Below are 24,145 nucleotides of genomic sequence, written 5' to 3' on the forward strand. Positions count from 1 at the left end.
TACAGTGGGTGATTTCCCACAAGCGCTGCTCCGCACTCACTCCTCCCTTTTGCCCCAATGGTACGTGTCAATTTCACACAAGCTGCTGCACGGCTGCATTTTGCCCCGCAGCATCGTGCGATTTTCCCCGCATCTACTCAATCCTCCACAGGTGGGAAGAGTCAACAACAAGCTCCTGGTTCATCCATAGCAGGAGTCCATGTGTGTGCATGTGAAAGAGGGAGCGGGGAGGTAGATGCGGAAAGGGTTCTGGTTAGGGTTCCAAGAGCCACTGTGGCCACTGGCAGGGGGTGGGGGGTGGTCAGGGTTGCTAGATCCAGGTTGGGAAGCTCCTGAAGATTTGGAGATGGAGCCCGGGGAGGGCAAGTCTTCATTGGGATACAATAACATAGATTATACCCTCCAAAGCATCCATTTTCTCCAGGAGAACTAATCTCTATAGTCCGGAGAACAGCTGTGATTCTAGGGGGGTCCCCGGGTCACATCTGGAGGCTGGCATCCAATGCTCCCTCTAAGCTGTGGAGTCTTGTGAGCAAAAATTCCACTTTGTGAGCCACTGGCATTAAAGTTGTGAGCGAGTGATTTGGCTACTGCATGAATTAGTTTGCTGCTCTGGAGCCCTCCTTCCTGAGCGAAGACAAAAATCTATGAGCCAGAGGCTACAAAACTGTGAGCTAGCTCACACGAACTCAGCTTAGAGGGAACACTGCTGGCATCCCTAGGTGCTGGTTCTTTGGTTTTCTTATCCAGAGCAAAAGCATGTGTCACGCCCTCCTTTGTACAAAAGAGCAGAGAAGCTACTGTTATATGGGAAGGACAGGAAAGTGATTTAACAGTACTGGAGGAGGGGGCAGAGCCCTTGTTTTAACAGATTGGTCATTTCCAAGTGACCTTCTGCCACCCCCTGCTTTAGAGGGACAGGATACTTTAATTACTTTTTCACTCTCCCCCTCCCTACCTTCTTTCTCCATTTCATCTTCTTCCCTTTCTCGTTCTCTCTTTTTTTTAAAAAAATGCAGGGAAATAGTGGTATCATTCAAACGCCTGGCATTCATCCAACTAATCAGACATGGTGGGAAAGCGTTTGATGGACTGTTGTTTGGGAACATCTCACAGTAGTGCCCTGTGATCCAACCTGGCATTAAACCCTTTGAGGTCCCCTTGATTTGCAGTGGGAGAGACTTCAGCACAGAATTAGCTTTTCCCAAGACTATAAGCAGAGTAAGTACAATAGCATGAATACCTGAGGCAGGAGCTCTTAACTCTAGCTGCATTCGCGCTTCCTCAAAATAACACTGGCCTAAGATCAACAGAGGAGCTGCGGTGGCTCAAGTGGTTAAGACGCTGAACTGCAGGCTGTGGAAGGTGGGTAGTTCAGCAGTTCGAGACCCGGGTGTGCCGCATGACGGAGTGAGCTCCCGTCTCTAGTTCCAGCTCCTGCCAACCTAGCAGTTCGGAAGCAAGAAATTGCAAGTAGATAAATAGGTACTACTTCGGTGGGAAGGGAACAGCGTTCCGTGCGCCTTGGAGTTCAGTCATGCCGGCCACATGACCACGGAAACGTCTTCGGACAGCGCTGGCTCTTCGGCTTTGAAACGGAGATGAGCACCGCAACCCTAGAGTTGGATTCGACTGGCTTTCGAGCAAGGGAACCTTTACCTTTACCTTTAAGATCAACAGAAGGGGCATATATCATAGGTTCCTCTTCGATCTCTATAAGAAGACATTGTCTAGACACCTCATGAATATCGTTATTTTTGTCCTTCTCTGTTAATGTCTTCATTTAATGTACTGTTTTAGACAACGACGCCAAAGCCCAAACTCTGTATTCTTGTGTAGAATGTGTAGTTGTGACACAGCATGAATATGTGCTGTCTGTTCTCTGCAGTGCAATTCTGAATATGTGTATCCTTTGGGAATTCAGGTCCTTTTCTTGCATTCTTTAAATCTTTATTGACATTTGTCACTTCATTCAACTGGCTTCATTGACCCGCTCAAAACAAGCCTCTCTGTGTCCCCCTTCAACCTCCCTACGGCCAGGGAATGCACAGGAACGGAGTTCCGGCTGGCTCCTGAGTTGGCCACGCCCAGCAGGAACTCATTAGCATAATAGGCCACACCCAACAGCAGAAACTCATTAGGATTTGGCTACATTAGGGGTGTGTGGCCTAACATGCAAAGAAGTTCCTGCTACAAAAATAAAGCTCTGGGTTTTGACAACAAACAAGGTAAACAGAATGAGAAGCAAAAGGTTGGTGTGGCTGGATGACCACATTTCTGGTAACATGTGGGTGCAGCCTAATATGCTAATGAGTGGTGCTGTCGGGGGTGTGGCCTAATATGCTAATGAGTTTCTGCTATTGGGTGTGGCCTATTATGCTAATGAGTTCCTGCTGGGCTTTTTCTGCAAAAAAAAAGCCCTGCCTACGGCACAGCCCATGAACTGTGGATGTATGCTGGCAGTCTCGCCACTCTTAAATCAGCAAACCAATAATTAATTCATATGTATATTAAGCGGCAAATTATGGATTAATGAGGCCAAGTCACACCAAAGTCAGAACTCCCAGTTGCAGAATGCCAGCTGTGGTGGAGGCAGCTAACTGAAAAGCTTTACATATAATCTGGCCGGAGAAATCTCAAAATGGCATTAGCCTTTCCAGAGAAATAGAACTTCCAACTTAGTAGAATGTCCATCTTAAGTGGAATTGCATCTCCAAAATAAGCCTTGACCTGGGTAGCCCAGCCTAGCCCAATCCCATCAGATCTCAGAAGCTAAGCAGGGTAAACCTTGGAAGGGTGACCTTCAAGAATACCAGGGTCATGACACAGAGGCAGGCAATGGCAAACCACCTCTGAAATGTCTCTTGCCTTAAAAACGAGTCTAGCTCGCCACCTAGTGGTGCATAACGCTAAAAGAGCTAGAACATTTGGCTGCCAGACAACGTTAGGACAATGTCATGCAATAATTTATTTATTTATTTATTCTTCAAAGTATAGATAGTCTATCTCCAAAGTAGATGTGACAAAAAGAGCTTTGACTCTCAAAAGTTTCTACTCTGAAAATCTTGCTGTGCTCTAAGGAGCTGCTGGTCTTGAATCTAGCTCTCCAGAGACCAGGTGAGCAATGCTGGAGGAGATACAGCCTTCATTCTGATTTTCCGGAAGCTTTTGCTTGGGAAAAAACAGGACACTGGAATAGAAGGATCTTTTTCTGGCAAAGCTTTTCTTCGGCTCCAAAGGCAAACGAATGAGGCAGTGGGCTGAAATTAAAACCGGCAAAGAGCGAGGTCCTGTGCTTGAGTCGGACCAGATCGAGGTTGGGGCTCCCGCTCCCCGACCTTCGATGGGGCACCTTTGGTGCCAGCTTCGGAAGTTAGGAGCTTGGGAGTGTTCTTGGACCCCACCTTAACGATGGAGGCACAGGTGGCAGCCACTGCCAGATCGTCCTTCTACCATCTTTGGCTGGTGAGGCAGTTGGTTCCTTTCCTCGACCGCAATGACCTGGCTACAGTGATCCATGTGACTGTCACCTCGAGGCTCTCTACATGGGGCTGCCTCTGTCACAAATCCGGAAGCTGCAGCTGGTGCAGAATGCTGCGGCTAGGTTGTTGGTTGGCGCCCCTAGATGGGAGCACACCCGACCTATGCTGAAAGCGCTGCACTGGCTCCCTGTAGCATACCGGATTCGCTTCAAAGGGCTGGTGCTTACCTTTAAAGCCCTACATGGCCTGGGTCCGACATACCTGAGGGACCGCATTTCCCCACATATTCCCCAAAGAGCACTTTGGTCGGGGTCACAACACCGGCTGGTGACCCCGGGCCCTAAGGAGGCCAAGCTTGCTGCAACACAGGCCAGGTCCTTTTCAGTGGCGGCTCCTATCTGGTGGAACGAGCTCCCGGAGGAGATCAGGGCCCTGCGGGACATTTTGCAGTTCCGCAGGGCCTGTAAGACGGAGCTCTTCCGCCAGGCGTATGAGTAGGAGCCGCCACTGCCACTGCCATTACCATCACCAATCTCCAGAGATAAATCAGCGTCACATAGTCATCTGTTTGACCTGAATAGGACGGAAATCCAAGGAGACAAACAGTATGACAATATTTATTGGGTAAAGCCCAACGTCGATGCATCTTGAGCTTGCGTGCTCTTCTTCGAGGGAATTATGTATCTTGACTCTCAAGGGGAATGCATTTCACCCCCTCACTGATTTACTGTATTGCTGGAATGTGTGTCTCTCCAGAACGTTTGTAAAATGTCCTTGACTGGTGGACTGTTAAACGAGAGATAAAAACCTGCTCTGTGCTTTGTTCTGGTAGTGATTCCATTTCTTTTAGCTATTTCAAGAGATAAGGGGCCATGGCTCAGTGGAAGAGTACACTGTGCACTGAAGGTCCCAAGTTCTTCCCCAGTCAATGGACCCTGGCAGCAGGCACTGAGAACGACCCCCACCCTAGGCAGTCAAAGATGACAGCCCTGCAGTGAAATATGAGGGCCGAAGAATAGATTCTTTTGAACTGTGGTGCTGGAGAAGACTCTTGAGAGTCCCTTGGACTGCAAGAAGATCAAATCAGTCAATCCTAAAAGAAATCAACTCTGACTGTTCCCTGGAAGGCCAGATACTGAAACTGAAACTCAAATACTTTGGCCACCCAATGAGAAGGGAGCACTCACTGGAGAAGATCCTGATGCTGGGAAAGATTGAGGGTCAAAGAAGACTGGGATGGCAAAGGATGAGATGGTTATACAGTGTCATAGATGCAACGAACATGAAATTGAGCAACCTTCAGAGGACGGCGAAAGACAGGAGGGCCTGGCGGGATCTGGTCCATGGGGTTGTGAAGAGTCAGACTCAACTGTGTGACTGAACAACAACAACAAGGTGAAAAAATAGTTTGGGAGGAGTGATTTTAAGATGGAAACTGACCAGGAAGAAACAATTAAGCAACCTTTCTTCACTGCTCTTCCTCCACCCTAATCTGTAGCATGCCCAGGCTCCTGTCTTCTGCAAATGATCTCAGAGACCCTAAATTGGTGAGCTTGGGATGCCAGGTGCCCGTGTGGGCAGGAATCTCCCCCCTTCGGTTCCCATTTCCTCCCACCGCTCCAGCAGCCGGAGGGATTAAAAAAAAATGAACTGCAGTTATCATAACAATAATACATCAGTTCAGGGAAAAACCCATCACTGCCACCCGGTCCACTCTCAAGAAATAAATTCTGAATTGCCGGGAACTCTGTGGTAAACATAGAGTTTCCAGTGATTCCTAGAACAGTCTGACGGCACTTCTGTGCTTTTCCCGGAACTAACATTCTGCTATCACAGCAAAAGAACAAACCCATTTCTCTGTCTCCAGGCTCACACTTGTAGCCAGTCGTTGGCTGGCAACCCTATGAAGAACACACCCTCAGGTCCAGTTTTTTGGACAGCCACATGTGAGCTTTAATTGAAATTCAGGGATACCTCTGTTCTGAAGAATAAGCCACCATTCATGTGTGGTCCACCTATTTATATGGAAGTTCTCTGCTGATGTTCTGTTTTAAAACAGGAATGTTTTGTTAGGCAACGAAGGTGGTTTTCCTCGTGAATTATAGTCACAAAGTTATATAAAGCAATGGGTTGTTCGTCCGGAATAGACGACAAATGCTGGTGAATCCCTGTAGGCCAGCCCTGCTTCCCAGCTCATGTAGAGGATCATGGTGGAGAAGTTCCATGCTGCAGTTTGTCTTTTTTTTTTAATAAAGGCTTTATTGACTCTCCTAAAAAGGAGAGGTATTTCGCTTAAGTAGAAAAATAAGGAGGGTATATAGTGGGAGAAAGAGAAAGCTGAGTGATATATTAGCTTGTAAATTAGTCTGTTAGTAATGTCCAAATTATCTTCTTAGGCTTCTTCTGTGTGCAGTCAAACTTCTTTCTTCAAACCAGTTAAAGGTATTATCCATGTTAGTGTATTAGTAGTGTTCATCTGATGCTCTGTTATTAAAGTTTCCTCAAGGCGCATTCAGAACTGCTCCTTCGCGTGCTGGCTTCCTTTAAGTTCCCAATTTCATGGAGGAGCTTTTTCTGTTTCCCTCTCTCCGGCTTTTCCAATCATCTTTCGGGTCGCTGTTAACGCTTTCAATTCATAAGCTGTAAATCCTCACTCTTTCATGCCCTTTCAAAAGATCTCTAGCTTTGAGAATGGATTTTCTTTTTTTTTTAATTCCGGTTTCGCTTTTAAACGCTACCATTCTCTTCGCTGGATCTTCCTCCGCAACTGTTGACTTTTAAAAGCGCTTGTAAGGCACTTTCTCGCTGTCACAGTTCAACTTTTCTCGCAGTTCCCCGTCAGAGTTACATGCTGCAGTTGGTCTTCAATGGTTCTGTTCCTTGAAAGTTCATGGGGACTGGGAGGGAATTTTACGGGATGGTACGATAATTACATACCAGCTGCCAGCACCAGAGCCTGGATTCATCACTAAGAATGCAAAATATGTAACTCTGGTGGAAGTTGCATAGAAATATGGTAGCCTCTTACTAGGGTTGCCATCCCCCCAATGGGGGCGGGGTTACCCCAAATTTCAGGGGGCCCAATCTGCCACTGGCCAGCTGGACAGGGCGGGGAACCCCACCTGCAAAGAGCCCCGCTGCTCCTGACTTGTCCAGCGTGATGACATCATCACGCTGGGGACACTCTAGCAAATGGCTAAAAACTCTATGGTGACCATAGAGTTTTTGGCCAAATGCTAGAGCATCCCCTGCACAACGTGCCTGGCACGATGTCGGCACTTCTGGGTGACGTCATCACAGTGCACTTGCCAGAAGATCCAGGGGAGCAGGGTGGAGCCCTCTGCCAGCAGAAGGTAAGGACCCGGCAACCCTACCTTTTATACAGTCTGTTATATAAGAACTATTGCTGTCATTACCCTGACAAGGGGTGTGCAAAAAAAAATAATTCAGCTGATTCGGATTCGGCAGAATCAGGCAGAATCAATTTCTGCCAGCGGTAAGACTCCCACATGTCAGTTTCCTCAGTTCCAGCCAATTCGGCCAGCCGAATGTCAATTTCAGCCCAATTATATCCTATGGGCCATTGAAGTCAATGGTGAAAACATAGGGTATATTTGGGGGGCTGGAGGGGAGGGGGTTTGAGGGAGAGACTCCAAACTCACAGGGTAGCTGCTTGAGCCTGTTCCCAAGATACCCACCATGTTTCAAGAACATAGTACCAGGGGGTCAAATTCTATGGGCACCCAAACAGGTTTCCCCCATCCCCTCCATTGTTCTCTATGGTGGGGAAAAAAGTTTGCGAGTTTCAGGTACAGGCGGCGACCCATCTTAATGTTGCTCAAGGTTGTCCATCTCATTTAAGATTCCCTGCTGTGGTTGGCAGTGGCGCTTTCCATGGTGTAGAAATGTCTTTCTCAACATCTGCAACCCACGATCCTTTCACTGAAAAAGACAGAGACTGAACTTGGGACCTTCTGCATGCAAGGCTGGTTCTCTAGCACCAAGCCTTGGCCCCAGCTCTTGAACAATCATGTGCCATGTGACAGAGGAGGGTGTCTGTAATATCCTCTGTAATATTAATTTAGGAGCAGTCAATGCACGCGTTGCACGTGTGTGAGAGAGAAGCCCTTTCGGCAACTCATTCAGCATTTAATAGGTAGTGCTGCACACATTGTAATTTTCCACAAAAGGCAAAACTAATACTTTTCCAGCATGTTCTGCTAACACATGCAGTAAATAGAGTACATTAGCCTCGTTTGTTTTTCAAATAAAGCTGCAAAATAAAGATTTTAATTTGCGGGTGACTTTTAAATAGAAACCAACCTTCCCAGCTGTTTCTGGCTTTTAAATCCTCTCATTCATTTTACGACAACTGGCTGCGAGAACATAGGAGATGCAATGTCATCGTGAACATAAAGCCGCCCGTCCCTTAAATGAGAGGGGAGTGGAGAAGGCCTCTGTATTTTTTTGTTGTTGTACAATTTGGAGAAAAAGATATCCCAGCCAATGCTTAGGCGTGACCCAGTAATCTCTGTAACAGAAGATTCCTGAACTGTGTTTAAAAAGAAACATTTATTCCCAATTATATTTATTTATTTTAAATACACAAGTGGGAACCCATAAGAAACCAAAGGGGGAAATTCTTTCGACGGTCCCTTCTTTGTCCTCTGCCTTCTGAACAGTGTTCCCTTAAGCTGAGTTAGCATGAGCCAGCTCACAGGTTTTTTTAGCCTCCGGCTCACACATTTTTGTCTTAGCTCAAGAAGGAGGGCTCCAAAGCAAACTGATGCACGCAGGAGCCAAATCGTTCACTCACAACTTGAATGCCAGTAGCTCACAGAGTAGAATTTTTGCTCAAAAGACTCCGCAGCTTAGAGGGAACATCGCTTCTGACACCTGTCCCCAGTTGCCTTCCCTCCCCCAGCTGCCCACCACTGCCTCCTGTCTTTACATAAGAACATAAGAGATGCCAATGTTGGATCAGGCCAAAGGCCCATCCAGTCCATCACTCTGTATCACACAGTGGCCAGAAATACCAGGTGCCATCAGGAGGTCCAGCAGTGGGGCCAGGACATTAGAAGCCCTCCCACTGTTGCCCCCCACCCCAAGCACCAAGAAGACAGAGCATCCCTTGCCCCAGAGCCCCTATCTATACCTTCTGGCTAATAGCCACTGATGGACCTCTGCTCCAGATGCTTATCTAATTCCCTCTTGAAGCCGTCCATGCTTGTAGCCGCCACCACTTCCTGTGGCAGTGAATTCCATGTGTTAATCACTCTTTGGGTGAAGAAGTACTTCCTTTTATCCGTTCTCACCTGACCGCTCAGCAATTTCATGGAGTGCCCACGAGTTCTTGTATTGTGAGAAAGGGAGAAAAGTACCTCTTTCTCTACCTGCTCTATCCCTTACACACCCTTCTTATCCATCTTCTTGTCCACTGCCCCCTCGTTCCTCATTATGAGCTCCCTGCTGGCCGCCCCCAGCCAGCTTGCCCAGCTGAAGTACCACAGCTGTCTGCCCGCCGTGGCAGCTCCCTCCCCCCCCACACCAAGTGTTAGGGGCAGTGGCTTCTTGCTTGCTCAGCTCATGTGGGGGAGGGGGCAACTGTTGCTCCTCCCTCTCCCCTCCCCTCCCCAACTCTCTGGCCGTGAGCCTATCCCCCCTCCCCACCACTGTGCCCTCCGCTTGCCCCTCTGCCTGCCCACACCCTTTCCATTACCCACCTGTAGCACAACTGCCACAGGCAGAGGTCTGACAGAAGTGCACTGTGCATGTGCAGACAGCACTCCTCTGCTTGTGGAGATCTACCCTCCCCATCCATTTTTCACAGCGTTCAGATTTTTCTGCAAACCTGTGCATATCTCCAATTCATGGATTTCAGTCTCCACAAACAGGACCAGTGTGTCCCTCTAAGCTGAGTTAGTGTGAGCTGGCTCACAGTGTTTTAGCCTCCGGCTCATAGCTTTTTGTCCCAGCTCAGGAAGGGATGGGCTCCCGAGCAAACTAATTGATGCAGGAGCCAATTCGCTCGCTCACCACTTTAATTCTAGTAGTTCACAAAGTAGAATTTCTGCTCACAGGACTCCACAGCTTCGAGGGAGCATTGAATGGGACCACGTTGCCTTCGAGATATATTGTTGATGGTACGCCCAGACAGAAATTAATAGGCCTGGTGGGCCTGTGGCTCAGCAGTGGCAGAGGTAGAAGTGATCTGGGCAGCTGTTTGGCAACACTAGAAATACAGCGAAAGGATTTGATTGAGTCAAGTGGCCTACCCAGAGATCAGAGACAGAATGCCAGAGCTGATCCTGGCTGAGTGGGCGAAGTACATGGTGGTATTATTGAGAAGGGCTCAGAGGCACTTCTGGAACTTTATCACAGCATTCTTTGGCATTGGAGGTGGGGCTGTCAAAAAGAAAATGGGATTTAAAAAATTGTCATATCAGTGACATTATTTTATTTTATTTTTAAATCTGGCAGTGCAATCCTAAACAGAGTTACATTCTTTCTTCTTCTTCTTCTTCTTCTTCTTCTTCTTCTTCTTCTTCTTCTTCTTCTTCTTCTTCTTCTTCTTCTTCTCCTCCTCCTCCTCCTCCTCCAAGCCCATTCAGCTTCAATAGACTTAGAAGGATATAACTATACTTATTATTATTATTATTATTATTATCATCATCATCATCATCATCATCATCATTATCATTATTATTATAACTATACTTATTATTTTATTTTTTAAAATCTGTCAGTTCTTTTCTAAACAGAGTTACATTCTTCTTCTTCTTCTTCTTCTTCTTCTTCTTCTTCTTCTTCTTCTTCTTCTTCTTCTTCTTCTTCTTCTTCTTCTTCTTCTTTTCCTCCTCCTCCTCCTCCTCCAAGGCCATTCAGCTTCAATAGACTTAGAAGGATGTAACTATACTTAGGACTGCACAGTAAGTCCATTGAAGTCAACAAGTTTAGCACCTGTAGGACTAGAGTTGCCAACCTCCAGGCGGTGGCTGGAGACCTCCCACTATTACAACCGATGTCCAGGCGACAGAGATCAGTTCCCCTGGAGAAAAAGGCTGCTTTGGAAGGCGGACTCTAAGGAAACGTACCCCACTGAGGTCCTTTTCTTCCCCAAGCCCTGCCATTCTCAGGCTCCACCCCCAAAATCTCCGGGTATTTCCCAATCCAGAGTTGGCAATGCCACGTAGGGCTTACTCAAAGTGGGCTTATTTTACCATTCTTTCATGGGTGTTTGGAAGTGGGAACTAAATGTTCTCCTTTGGCATCTGCCGTCTTACAAGAGGCTATCAGGAGCACTATGTGGAGGTCCACTTATTCCCGTCTGTTGCTGAGGTTAGGATTTGTGCTCTGATAGTCTCTTTTGAAGTGGCCTCAGGACACCTGGGCAATTCAGGACATACAGAACATACTGGCCCCTCTGGTGGACCTCCTGATGGCACCTGGTATTCCTGGCCACTGTGTGACAGAGCGTTGGACTAGATGGGCCACTGGCCTGATCCAACATTGGCTTCTCTCATGTTCTTATGTTCTTAGGACATGTTGACATCAGGACACAGGACAAGTGATCTTCTGTACTTCTGGACTGAGGGGTAGAACTCAACATGGGGATGCCATTTTTGGTGTCAGCACTATGCCACTCTACCTTAGTTGCAGTTGCCTTTGTGTACTTATTTCCATCAGTGAAGTAGGTGATGAATGGACATATGAGAGTCTGAGAAGAATGCATTTCTAATAAGGTTGCCAGGTCCTCCCTGGACACCAGTGTGTGTGTGCGGGGGGAGGCTAGGGGTAGGGTTGCCAGCTACATGTTGGGAACCTCCGGGAGATTTGGAGGCAGATCCTGGGGAGGACAGGGACCTCAGCGGGGTACAGCGCTGTAGAGCCCACCCTCCAAGGCATCCATTTTCTCCAGGGGAATTGATCTCTGTAGTCTGAAAATCAGCTGTGATTCCATGGGATCCCAGGTCCCACCTGGAGGCTGGCATCCCTACTTTGTAGCTTAATCAGGGGTCATTTCGTAGAAAAAGAGGTGCGGGAGCTCATTAGCATAACTCATTAGCATAACATCAGCATAACTTATTTGCATATGCCACACCCCCTGGCGTCACCGGATGTGTGTCAAAAGGCAACACCCACCGCTCAGGCTCCACTGGACTGTTTTGGATTGCTAGCTATTGGGGGGGGGGGACGTGCAGATCTGTCCTCGCAGAGGAGGGAGAGCTTGTACCTGAATAAGACTTGGTCTTAAAGGCGCCACTTGACTGTTTTGGACGGGGAAGCCGGGGGGGGGGGGCTCTGCAATGTACCTGGCTGCTTCTTGCTCTGACTGAGGGCTGCTGGGAGCAGGGGTGGGACTTGATTCATGTGCCCGCCCCCTGGGCTCTTTACTGCTGGAGCTCCCCTCCTGTGCACTCCTGCAGGAAATGACCCCTGAGCTTAATGCAGGCAAAGAGACAAGACAAGGCAGAATTCCTAACATCAGGTTGTAATCTTCTGTCCCTCTTATACCCCAGGCTCTGCTTTCTCCTACATAGCTCTTTTTCCTTCCCGCTCTGCTTTTCCTTTCACTATAAATGGGCCTAATCTGCCCAGCAATCCACTTCCAGATGGGACACACTTCTAAATTCAACAAGGAAATGACAGCAATTAAAATACAACCAACTTCATGTTAAAGTTATTGAGATGGGAGGCGGGAGGAAGAATAACTTTATTTGATCATCCCTGGGTTTATCTTTCCCTGCAGGAAACAAGCAAAACATATTCAGGAGCAGCTGAAAGAGACGCAGAATGGGAAAACCTACAGCCTTAATGCTCCCGGCATGATGGCAAAACCAGAGGCCAGGGCCCAGAGCCGAGTCCAGCTGCAAACCGTAAGTAGCTTTGCCAGCCTCAGCCCTTTGCCGACTGGCGGACTGTTTGATGCTGATGCTTTTGGGCCTCGCATCTCTTTCCCCCCAGATGTGCCACTAAATTTGCACCTGCAGTTTTGTGGAACAAACAAGCCCCCCTCCTGTTCCAATGGGGTCTGCTAAAGCAATGCAAAATGAAGCCTTGTGTTGTGATGTTTGCATAGTCAGCGCCAGCTCGCAGACCCACCCGATCGATAAAGAAGCGAGACACATCTTTATAGACTAAAATAGTGGAGCACAACCTTGTTAATATTTAAAAAACCAGAAACAGGAAAACACTTTTGATTTAATTAAGTCTCAGCCTGCTCCAAGCCCAGAAAAGCTTATTGGAACGCTTTCAGGTTCCCCTAAAGCACAGATCAAATGTGGCCTGGTCGGGTCACTGCTCTCGTCCCAAGCATCATCAGCAGCAGCAGCAGCAGCATCATCGTCATCGTCATCGTCATCATCATTTATTAGATTCAATTTGTATCCCGCCCTTCTCGCCGAAGTGGACTCAGGGCAGCTTATATTAAAAGCTAAAATACAATAAAACACAAATTCAGTGCATACAAAACACATCATAAAATTCATATACATTCCTTCCCTACTGTCTACACTGCCTTTTTGGCTAAGGTTGTTGAGTGTAGGGTGGTCTACTGACCTGCTGGCGGCTCAGTGGGGGTTGGTATCTATATTCTTGGCTATAGTATGACCTTAGTTAGTGATAACTCTGGGTATGCCTCGGGAAGTACCTTTGTTTCTTGAGCATTGATGAATTGTGGGTTATGCCTTGACCTGGCTGTCAGCTTGTTCTTCCTAATGCAATCCAAAACCGTATTGGTTTGGTCACTACACAGGTCTCGAACGTCAAATGGCAGGTCTTCTATCTTAGCACTTGTATCCTGTGGGAGGGCTGATGAGCACAGCCATGAATATCTCCTTATGACAAAGTCAGAGGCCATGGATCTGCTATTGCAGTCTGCACTGTGCCTGGCCACATTAAGCTGCTGCGTCCCTAGCTTTTGGCTTTCTGCAATGAGTTGTAGCTCTGGGTAGGTGGGCTAGTCGGGCCACAGGTCAGTGCTTGTCCCAGCGCTTGCTGGATCCGAGAGCACTGAGAGGCTGGTCTAAGAGGGCCCTCTAAGTCAGGGGTCTCCAACATGGTGCCCGTGGAGACCATGGCGCCCGCCAGCACTTTTCTTGGTACCCACCAAGTGTTTGAGAAAGTGGTCAGGGCTCGATGGGGCCTTTGCCGAGCAGGGCTTCTGATTGACCAATGGAGATTTGATTGGCTGTGTAGAATCCTTAAAAGTTGCTTCGGCAGCAGTTGCTACCACAGCACAGAGATCGTCACTGTGTTAGCCAAATTGCCTCGAATTCTCTAGGGGAAGTTATGATTATTAATTGGCAATAGGCAAAATTAGGGTCCACGCCAATGTATACAGAAGTCCCACCTTTGCTGTAAGTACCAGAACAGACACAGAGACTGTATTCAGTATAATATAATGTCTTTTTACTGGCGGGCATATATCATTCAAACAATACACAAACACACACACATTTATACTTATACTAAGAAATAAAGATAGATAATTATCACGTTTGCATGAGCAGGATATTCGTTGGTTGGGTGATATTTACCTGTCCTCATTGACTGAGCCATTCCAATGGAAGAATGGAGGGGTTTAGAAATAGAAGATGGGGAACACGTGCTCTGAACTGGCAGAACCACGTGGAATCTATCTGCAGACTAGAGTTTAAAGATGGAGGTAGGGTAAATGGATGGCAAGCTGGACATAAGAGGGTTAAAGCTTCGATAGGGGTCATGGAGAGGGAGAGAGAGAGACCATGTGGTTGGTCAGCATCTTTTATAACGTGGTGTGGGGGGGCAGGCTGAGCTGGCCACATCCCCCATGACACCTCCTGTTAGTCCGTCCCATAAAACATACTATTGGCTGGCTGGAAGAGGGGAGGGGGACTAAGGAGTGGTCAGTATTGAGAGCTAGTAACTTGGTCTGGGGACTGGCACCTGGATGAAGAGTGACTGAATCATCAGACTAGGGCTATTGTCTCTTGATGGCCCTAGCCAGCTTGCTGATGGGTGAGCAATTAGTTGCTAAGCAAGATGAATAGAGTATCTTGATTAGATTTGTAAATAGCTGGAAGAGGGGGGAAAGGGGTTGCCTACATGTGCTGGAAGAAGCTCCTAATGGCGTCTGGAGTTCTCTGTCCTCATGTTTTCCCATGGCATGGCATCTGAGGCTTTGTGCAGGCTTATGGAACTACTTCATCTCACTGCAGGCGAGATGGCTGGTGACTATGGACCATCTCTGTAGCAGCAACGCTAAAGGAAGGTGTCCCTCTTTCAGGTGTGCCGTCTCAAGAGGTATTCCCAGGTTCCCTTGCTGTACAGTCCCTTTGCACAGTCCATACAGTTCATAAAAACACATTGATAGGCTTGCACGGCAACAACTACATGAGTGAAGGGAAGCTGTCTGTACACAAGAATGTGTTTTTAAAACAATCCTTCTACAAGGTATCCTGTTAAAACAGAGCTTTTGTATGAAATGTTGACGAGTCACCATTAGAGTTATGCATGACGTCACTCCCTGACATTCTGTGATTGGCTCCGCCTTTTATGGCAGCCACTTCTGTGGTTGGCTCTGCCTCCTGAAGCAACCATTTTGTAGTTGTGCCCACCACCCTGTACCATCTGGAAAAGGTTGGGGACCCTTGCTGTAAGCGATGCTCATCAAAGCTAATGACATCCTGATTCCTCCCGTTTAATCCCTCAGTGTTCCTGCAAGCTGCAGCCTAGTTGTTTAAAATATTTCTACCCTGCTCCTGTATCTGAGGTGGCCTGCACCGTGGAAAATGAAGCAACACTATACTAAAAGCCAACCAAAGCAATGTTGGTGGTCTCCCATCCAAGTACTAACCAGGGCTGACCCTACTTAGCTTCCAAGATGTGACGAGAAGGGGCTAGCCTGGGCCATCCAGGTACTGCCCCCAAATCTCCCTAGAGTTTTCAAGTCAAAAGACATTCAGAGGTGGTTTGCCATTGCCTACCATTGGGTAGCAACCCTGGTCTTCCTAGGTGGTCTCCCATCCAAGTACTCACCAGGGCCAACTCTGCTTAGCTTCTGAGGTCTGATTGAGATTGGGTTAGCCTGGGCTATCGAGGTCAAGGGCAACCGTACTTACAGGAAGGAATGAAATCTCCAACCTTGCAGTTTAAGCAGTCTCACGAAATTATAAACAAAATCTTTAAGTGATTCGACAGCATTCCATTTTGTTTTCGCCTTGTTTATGATTCTAAGAAATGTCACCACCTCCTCGAGATGCATCGGGCTAGTGAAATCCGAGGCCCCGTGAACAGGAATCCTCTCCATCTCACACTTTGTTACGCTCCATTTTCCTGGAGCTTGATAGTTCATTTCACTTTCTTCTCACTTCACAGAGAGACAAGATTAATGGGATGCATTCATTATGCATTGCAATTGACTATCTCATAATTGAAGGTTGCTTACTACTTGAAGGTTACTTTGCATAATAGCACAGGCTGCACTTTTGGCAGATATTACGAGATAAAAGAGCTTCCCCCCCCCTCCCCGGACAGATCTTCCCCCGACACCCCAAGGCAGATTCACTCTCCTGTCACATTGACAAAACAGACTGCAACTAGTTTTAAACAGGTTGAGCCATCTTCACAGACAGCCCAAGAGATCTGATTCCTCCCTCCCGACACAGTAAAAATATAACTAAATAATGTGTTTCTCTTAAGACTTTTCCAAGGGAAGCCATTCCATCCTGTCTCATTCTAAGGTAGCACACATGAAACTGCTTTATACTGAATCAGACCTTTGGTCCATCAAAGCCAGTACTATCTTCTCAGACTGGCGGTGGCTGTCTGTTGTCTCAGGTAAAGGTCTTTCACATCACCTCCTACCTGGTCCTTTGAACTAGAGATGCCGGGGATTGAACCTGGGACCTTCTGCATTCAAGGCCACCTTTAAGCACTGACCATCTTGACTTCTCCTAGGAAACCCAGGGAATGATGAGGGTCCTGAGCCTTTTCTGTTAAAAGGCTTGTTGCACCATGTGGAGGTGTGATTATAGCTACCATATTTTAAAGAGAATTAAATATTATTCAAGGCTAAATTGATCAACAACCATGAGTGATAGCTAAGTGACGTCTTCATAGACAGAGGCAATGTGTAGGAACTTGGGGACAGGCAACCAGGGGGGAAAACCTCATGTCTACAAACCAAGATGGTGAGAAGCCAAAAGCATTTAGCTAGCACATCCTGTTGGAAACAGAATACTGAACTAGGGCCCCAGTCACACAGGCTGGATATCACGGTAGGGAGGTGTGGTTAATTGCCCCGGAGGAAACTAACCCGTGGCTGCCCGAACACACATACCAGTCGAGGTCCCGTGGTTCAGGGGAAATGCCGATCAGCATGGCACAGAAGCCATGCCGCACGATCGCACTAGCAATCGCTCTTTGTGTGCATGCGCTGTTGGGCGCTGTTGCGCAACCTGCGGAGACTAACAGCAGTGGGTGCTGGATGCCATATAAGTCCACCGGGAATGCGATAAGACACCCGCCCTTGGCCCGCAGTTTCAGGAAACTAGTACCTTGTAGGTACTAGTTTTTAACTCCTCACCTTCGGCGGGGAGCCACAGGTTTGCCAAGGGAGCACTGCGCTTCTCAGATGTTGGGGTGAGATTGTGCCCGGAAAATCCGCGGGACTCCCATGCCTCTCCCGTGGCAACTTTGCCATGTGACCGGGGCCTAGATGAGTTTTGGCCTGATCCAGCAGGGCAGTTCTCAAACTATTTATGCAGATTCTTCCGTTGGCTACCAAGACTTTACCTTGAGTATTTACAGTTTAACCCTTCCATATCGACTTTAATCAAACTCTACTTTTCATCTCCTTGTTTAATTTACTCACAAAAACTATACATCATCTATGGAAGGCCATTTCACCTTTCCTCTTCTAAGGTCACTGTCAAAAGTAACTAAGTGGTTTAACAGCATTAACAATCTCCGACAAGTGGTTTTGTATGTCAGGAAAATGGAGCCGTTAATATTCTGCATAGAGGAAGAGCATATCAGGATTGAAGATGGATAGGATATTTATTGGATGCATCATTTGCTTTAATCCCAGCTCTTCTATCAATATGATCTTGATGTAGGACTGTCCATTAATTCCAACTGTTTGGTCACACTTCACTTCCTCTTGATTGTTGCTGGAAAGGAATCATTCCTATGTATGTTTCCAGCACAGCTGTAATCAAACAAAGTGAATTCATGATCTTCTAGGCTGCGTGCAGGGAAAGTTCTGTTTTGTTGGGAACAATCCAGCCAACATTAATTATTTCTAAGCCACAGAAGTGTCAGTAAATGGCTAAACTTCCTGTTTATCCCTCCCATAAGACATATTTGACTGTAGCTGAGTTTTTAGTCTATCAGAATGTAGAGTTTTCTCTTTTGGTAGAAATGTTCCAAAGAATTGATAACATTGATTGGAGGAAGCAAAGATTTCCACAGTCCGGAGGTTATCACTGGATTTCGCCTAAACGAAAAGTCAGTGAATGTTGAAGTTTCTCTTCATTCCCAACACCTGAAGAAAGCCAAGCCAGTATCCATGCTAGGGAAATTTCTTTGAAGAGTTTCATGCATCCCTAGAGTGAATCAATCACTCGTTCTCCTCTACAATTAATTTTTTAAAGACTTCGTACCAAGTGCCTCTGAAGTATTTTTCAGCATTAGTACGAGCATGGTTGATTTCCTTTTCTCGTCACGGTGCTGATGTTCATAATGGACAAAGAGGTAGCTTGCCAATTCAATAATAATATAAATTATAATAGTGATTCTTCGTAAAGCTCGTTTCAATCCAAAGCATTTTTGAGCCCCAAGAATCATTCGTGGTGATTCATATGGCTTAGTTGCCTGAAGCCTCTTTTCAAGCTCCCAGACAAAGGGCTGAATCCAGCCAGCCCAACACTTTGTCAGACTCCTGCAGCAATCCGTTCCCAACAACTTTCATTCAGAGAAGTAAAGCCTTATTGAGACACTGACAGTATGCAGATATCTTAACTACTTCCTGTTAGAACTGGGAGAAAGCACACATAGCAAGCTGATATATAGTATTCAAGGTGGTCTCCTGATGGCGCCTAGGCAATCAGGCAATAGGTAGGAGCCCGCCAAAGTAACGGGCTACAATTCCCAAGAGAAAGACTACACCAGGCACCCGAGGTCAAACCGCATATGTCACAGAGATAATAAGACCAGTGAAGGCACAGCAAAATCAAAAGTGGACGTTCCTGAGTCAACCTCCCCCCCTTTCATGGCAGCCAGGACTACGCAGAGGCCTAGTTGACATTGGTGAGAAAGGGAGGAGGGGATCTCCTTTGATCACCAGAAAGGCTATGCTGGGGAATTTGTCACCTGAATGGCCAAAAGCCATGTCAGATGGGAATGAGAGAAGACTGAGTTAACACGCTATATGTACAACATCTCTGCCCACGTCAGTCTGGAATGGTAGAAACAATCAAATGTCCTCTTACATTGCTGATTTTACCAGGACATTTGGAATATATTCATTTCCCCAACTCTGTCCAAATACCCAGGCAGATCAAATGCTTTTTATAAGTTTCTTCTTCTCGCCATCTGGCATGTTCCGCAAGGCAGAAGAAGACGGTCTAGTATTTTAATAATTTTTTATTATTATCATTAATTGTATATCTTCTGCACAGGATATCTGATTTGGCCAGGGGTGTCCTAATTAGGACTTATTCCATGTTTAATCTTCTGTTGAATCTTGTGAACCTTTGAGGAGCAAAACCTTAACATTAAAGAGAGACTTTCCCCATCTTCCTTGTGTCTGGGGTGACCCTATTCAAAGAGAAGGAGGGGGAATTAAGTCCCTTGGGCATATCTGTAACCCTAAGAACTGGGAATTCTGGGTAAAGTGCACCCACTTGTTGCATCATAAAAAACGCAATAAAAGAGCAGGAACCCCTTCAAGACTAGGGGATTCTATCATTATTTTGAAGGGATTTCTATTATCTTGTGTTTCTGTGGTACAGAATAGTACAACTGTGCTCTTTTTCAACATGGAAAAGAACACAAAAAAAGGTATCCTCAAAACTAGACCTTTGTGCCCTGAAAACTGATAAAATGGGGTTTTGAGAGATAATTTTGAAGAGTTTGGTTGCTTTCTTTGTTTCTGTGTTACATAAGAACACAGTTGTGCACTTCAGTGATACATAAATGCAACTATGAGAAGCCCCTTCAAACTCACTTTTTATGTACCATTTTTTTTGTTTGTTTAAATTAAAATGCTTTTCACCACACAGCGAGCTGGTTTTGAAGGGGCTTCTTTCTATTACTTTTTGTCTCTATGCTGTAACACAAGGATATGCTTTTCCTAGGACCCTTGAATCTGGAGGACCTTAAAGAAAAAAAATATCCCCCGTGTTCATGGTCTTTGTGGGCTCCAAAGAGATGAGAATGAATGGAATATGATCGTGTAATCCACCTTCATAAGATTTTGCAATCATTCCTAGTAGTGAACTGAGTAACTAACTCAGGTCCCACTCTTATTAACAACAACCCTCTTTTTAGTGCGATAGCCCACTGAGCTGTCTCCTAAAAGTTGGACTCAAGCTTGAAAGTCCATGTGGTGCATGCGATGTGACGTATGTCGCCATGGGCAGGGCCTTCTCAGTTGTGGCCCCTACCCAGGCCATGCAAAGCTGAGCTCTTTAGAATGGCCTTTGAAGGGTAACCACGTGTTTGGACTTTTTCAATAGTGATACAGTGATAGCCACATCTTTTAACAGTTTAATGTTAATATTTTATATTTGAGAGCCAGTTTGGTGTGGTGGTTAAGTGCGCGGACTCTAATCTGGGAGACTCAGGTTTGATTCCCCACTCCTCCACTTGCACCTGGCTGGGTGACCTTGGGCATGCCATAGTTCTGATAACAGCTGTCCTTGAGAAAGAGCAGTTTCTGTCAGAGCTCTCTCAGCCCCACCTACCTCGTGGGCAGTGTTCCCTCTAAGATGAGTTAGTGTGAGCTAGCTCACAGTTCTTTAGCCTCTGGCTCACACATTTTTGTCTTAGCTCAGAAAGGATGGATCCAGAACAAACTAATTGATGCAGGAGTCAAATCACTCGCTCACAACTTTAATGCCAGTGGCTCACAAAGTAGAATATTTTGCTCACAAGATTCCATAGCTTAGAGGGAACATTGCTCGTGGGGTGTCTGTTGTGGGGAGGGGAAGGGGAAGGAGTTTGTAAGCCGCTCTGAGACATCTTTGGGTAGTGAAGGGCCATGGGGTATAAATCCAATCTCTTCTCTTCTTCTCTTGTTGTTTTATGTTGTTTTTACCTTCTTGGTTTTAATGTTGTAGGTCGCCATGAGACCCTTCAGGTGAGTGGCGGCTAAAAAAGCAGATAGATAAGTAAATAGATGCTCTTCCTTCAAAGATATGCAAATGCAGACCCACTTATGTGTTTCAAGGAAGAACAAGGACAACAATACATGCCATGATAGTCCAGTGTTTCAGTGCCACTTTGGTTTTTTTATTTGGAATTTGAAAGGGAAAGGTAGCTTTCAGCCTAGAACAAGATCAGTTCCCCATGTAAGTACTCTCTGTCATAGTATGGGGCAGACTGCTGCAGAGATTTTGGAGACCAAGAGTTTGATTCCTAGAAGGGGTACTCCTGTGTGCGTGACTGCCATCCTCCCCGCATCTCAGTTGATATCACTGCCCTGGGGGGTTCTCTGTTGTGTGTGCCCAGCATGGTATGTGGGATTTCTCTTTCTGCACCCCACCTCTCATAAGCACAGATGGGAAGCTGTGGTAATGCCAGATGGGGGAGAGTTATAGGCAGGGCTATTTTTGGGCAGGAACACAGAGGAACGGAGTTCCGGCTGGCTTCCAAGTTGGCCATGCCCAGCAGGAGCTCATTAGCATAATAGGCCACATCCCAACAGCAGACACTCATTAGGATTGGCTACATTAGGGGTGTGTGGCCTAACATGCAAAGGAGTTCCTGCTACAAAAAAGGCCCTGGGTTTGGACAACAAACAAGGTAAACAGAATAAGAAGCAAAAGGTGGGTGTGGCTGGATGAGCAAACGTCTGGTAACATGGGGGTGTGGCCTAATATGCCAATGAGTGGTGCTGTCAGGGGTGTGGCCTAATATGCTAATGAGTTTCTGCTGTTGGGTGTGGCCTATTATGCTAATGAGTTCCTGCTGGGCTTTTTCTACAAAAAAGCCCTGGTTATAGGCATGATTGGTACGGCATCCTGGAGCGACAGGGCCAAAGATCTGGCTTATGAGGCCGATGGGAGGAGTTAAGATTGGTGGGGGTCAGGGATGGATCCTGTGGGTCTGAGTAAGTCCCTTCCCACACTTTCTTCCTCCATAACATGACCCCCGCCCTGACCTGGATAGCCCGGGCTTGCCCAATCTCACCAGATCTCAGAAGCTAAGCAGGGTCGGCCCTGGTTAGTATTTGGATGGGAGACCACCGAGGAAGGTCCAGGGTTGCTAAGCAGAGGCAGCAAACCCGCTCTGAATGTCTCTTGCCTTGAAAACCCTGTGGGGTTGCCACAAGTCAGCTGCCACTTGATGGCCCTTCCTACTTATTTGACCTCTGGATTGGAGCTGGGATGTTCCTTGACCAGGTCTGTGGTCAACTGTCTGGAATTTTTGGTTTGAATAAAAAGGAGGGTCCTTCAGGCAGAATGTGGCGAACCTCCACGAGGAAGCCACAGGAATACCAAAGCCGGTGGGGTGCCTGGTAGGCAGTCACCTTCCCTACATTGTGTGGCCCTAGCTAGAAAGTTTAAATACCTATGTAAACCGCTCAGAGCCTCCGGGATGGAGCGGTATAGAAATTGAATAAATAAATAAATAAATGTTTCTCTGCTGTGCGAGCCAGTTTGGTGTAGTGGTTAAGTGCGCGGACTCTAATCTGGAGAGCTGGGTTTGATTCCCCACTCCTCCACTTGCACCTGGCTGGATGACCTTGGCCAAGCCATAGTTCTGACAAGAGCTGTCCTTGAAAGGGCAGTTCTTGAAAGAGCTCTCTCAGCCCCACCTACCTTACAGGGTGTCTGTTGTGGGGAGGGGGAGGGAAAGGAGATTGTAAACCGCTCTGAGACTCTGATTGCTTCTTATATTTAAGAACGTTTATGCAAAACAAGTCAACACGCCTGACCTTACCCCTGTGGTAGAAGACTGGTAGGCTATGGTGGTACAACGGAGGAAGGGTAGGTTCCTTCAGAACCATGACCTTGACATGGTGTGGGAACGATGGCTTGGTGAAGGGGGCCACCCCTCTGCTGTGCCGTCGGCTCCAAGCTCGGATCGTCACCCTACCTCAGAGCTTTGACGGATAGGATGAGCACGGAAGAAACACCCTTTGTGTAACAATTTCAGCGTGCTTTTGGAATCTTTTTTTTCTTCTTCTTCGAGGAAAGCTATGTAAATGTAAGGAAATGACTATAATCCCTCTGCTTCCCTTTGTAGCTGGTATTAAAATGCATTGCAAATTTGCTTTACACTCCAACCTGCCTCATTATATTTTCAGCTGTTTGCATAACGGCAGTCTTTTTTTTTTTTTAAAGCTGTTCTACTCTCTCACCTCTGTGCCATCTAAAGCTTCAACAGCTTGATTATATATATATAAAAAAACAAACCACCACATACAAGGTTAAAAATGCAGATGTTTGCTTTCCAGATACTTTTCCATTTGTAACACAGGGTTCCCTGCAGCCTTTTTAAAGTGTTGTATTTCTCGTTCAGATTCTTCTTTCAAACTGGAGCTTTTAACGAGCAAGTCTGAAGCACTGGTCCCTTGGGGTCATTAAAGAGTCACATTAAAAAAGTCGCTCTTGACATGTTTTGAGAAGATGTGGAACCCGATGCTGAAAACAAGCAGCTTTCTGTTTAGATAGTATTACAGGGCTCTTTTTGTAGAAAAAGCCCAGCAGAAACTCATTAGCATATTGGGCCACACCCCTGACAGCACAGCTCATTAGCACATTAGGCCGCACCCCCATGTTACCAGAAGTGTGGTCATCCAGCCACACCCACCTTTTGCTTCTTATTCTATTGACCTTGTTTGTGGTCAAAACCCAGGGCCTTTTTTTGTAGCAGGAACTCCTTTGCATGTTAGGCCACACACCCCTAATGTAGCCAATCCTAATGAGTTTCTGCTGTTGGGTGTGGCCTATTATGCTAATGAGTTCCTGATGGGCGTGGCAAGCTCGGGAGCCAGCCGGAACTCCATTCCTGTGCGTTCCTGCCCCAAAATAGCCCTGGATAGTAACCACTTCATCGTATGGCAAGGCAGAGTGGGTTGGACTGTACAGGCATTTTTCACTAGGCGGTGTTCCTCTCCAGCCCAAGAAGCCTTCTGCTACTGCAAAAGGTTCTTCTGCACGATCCAAGGCTTCTGGGGCCAGAGGAAAACACCACAGGGGAGCAGGAAAATGCCTTAAGATCCAACATGTTCAGTTTTTCCAAGGGACACCCGGAGTGCTATCTTATATATTGGGGATATTTTTTTTCAAACAGCAGGCAGAGCCAGCTTCCATATTCTTGGAAGCCACCGTATTTTCCAGACTAGTGGTGTCTCCACATTCTCTTTTCCTCGCTTGTGTTTCCCTATTGCTTCGGGGGGGGGGAGGTTCTTCTTTTCTGCATGTTTTGCTCCCTCTGGTTGTTGATTTGAG

At 46.7% G+C, this 24,145-nt stretch overlaps 1 protein-coding gene across 1 annotated transcript in view; it reads left to right on the plus strand.

Moving 5' to 3' along the window:
* Window positions 1–24,145, plus strand: part of NRG3 (neuregulin 3) — a 145,945-nt gene that overhangs the window by 83,773 nt on the left and 38,027 nt on the right. The window contains exon 3 of the mRNA XM_015405720.1: window positions 12,232–12,358. Within this exon, the coding sequence (XP_015261206.1) occupies window positions 12,232–12,358 (127 nt within the window). The remainder of the gene's footprint in view (window positions 1–12,231; window positions 12,359–24,145) is intronic.

This window comes from Gekko japonicus, unplaced genomic scaffold (assembly GCF_001447785.1).
Source record: "Gekko japonicus isolate JY-2015 unplaced genomic scaffold, Gekko_japonicus_V1.1 scaffold1458, whole genome shotgun sequence".
NCBI lineage: Eukaryota > Metazoa > Chordata > Lepidosauria > Squamata > Gekkonidae > Gekko > Gekko japonicus.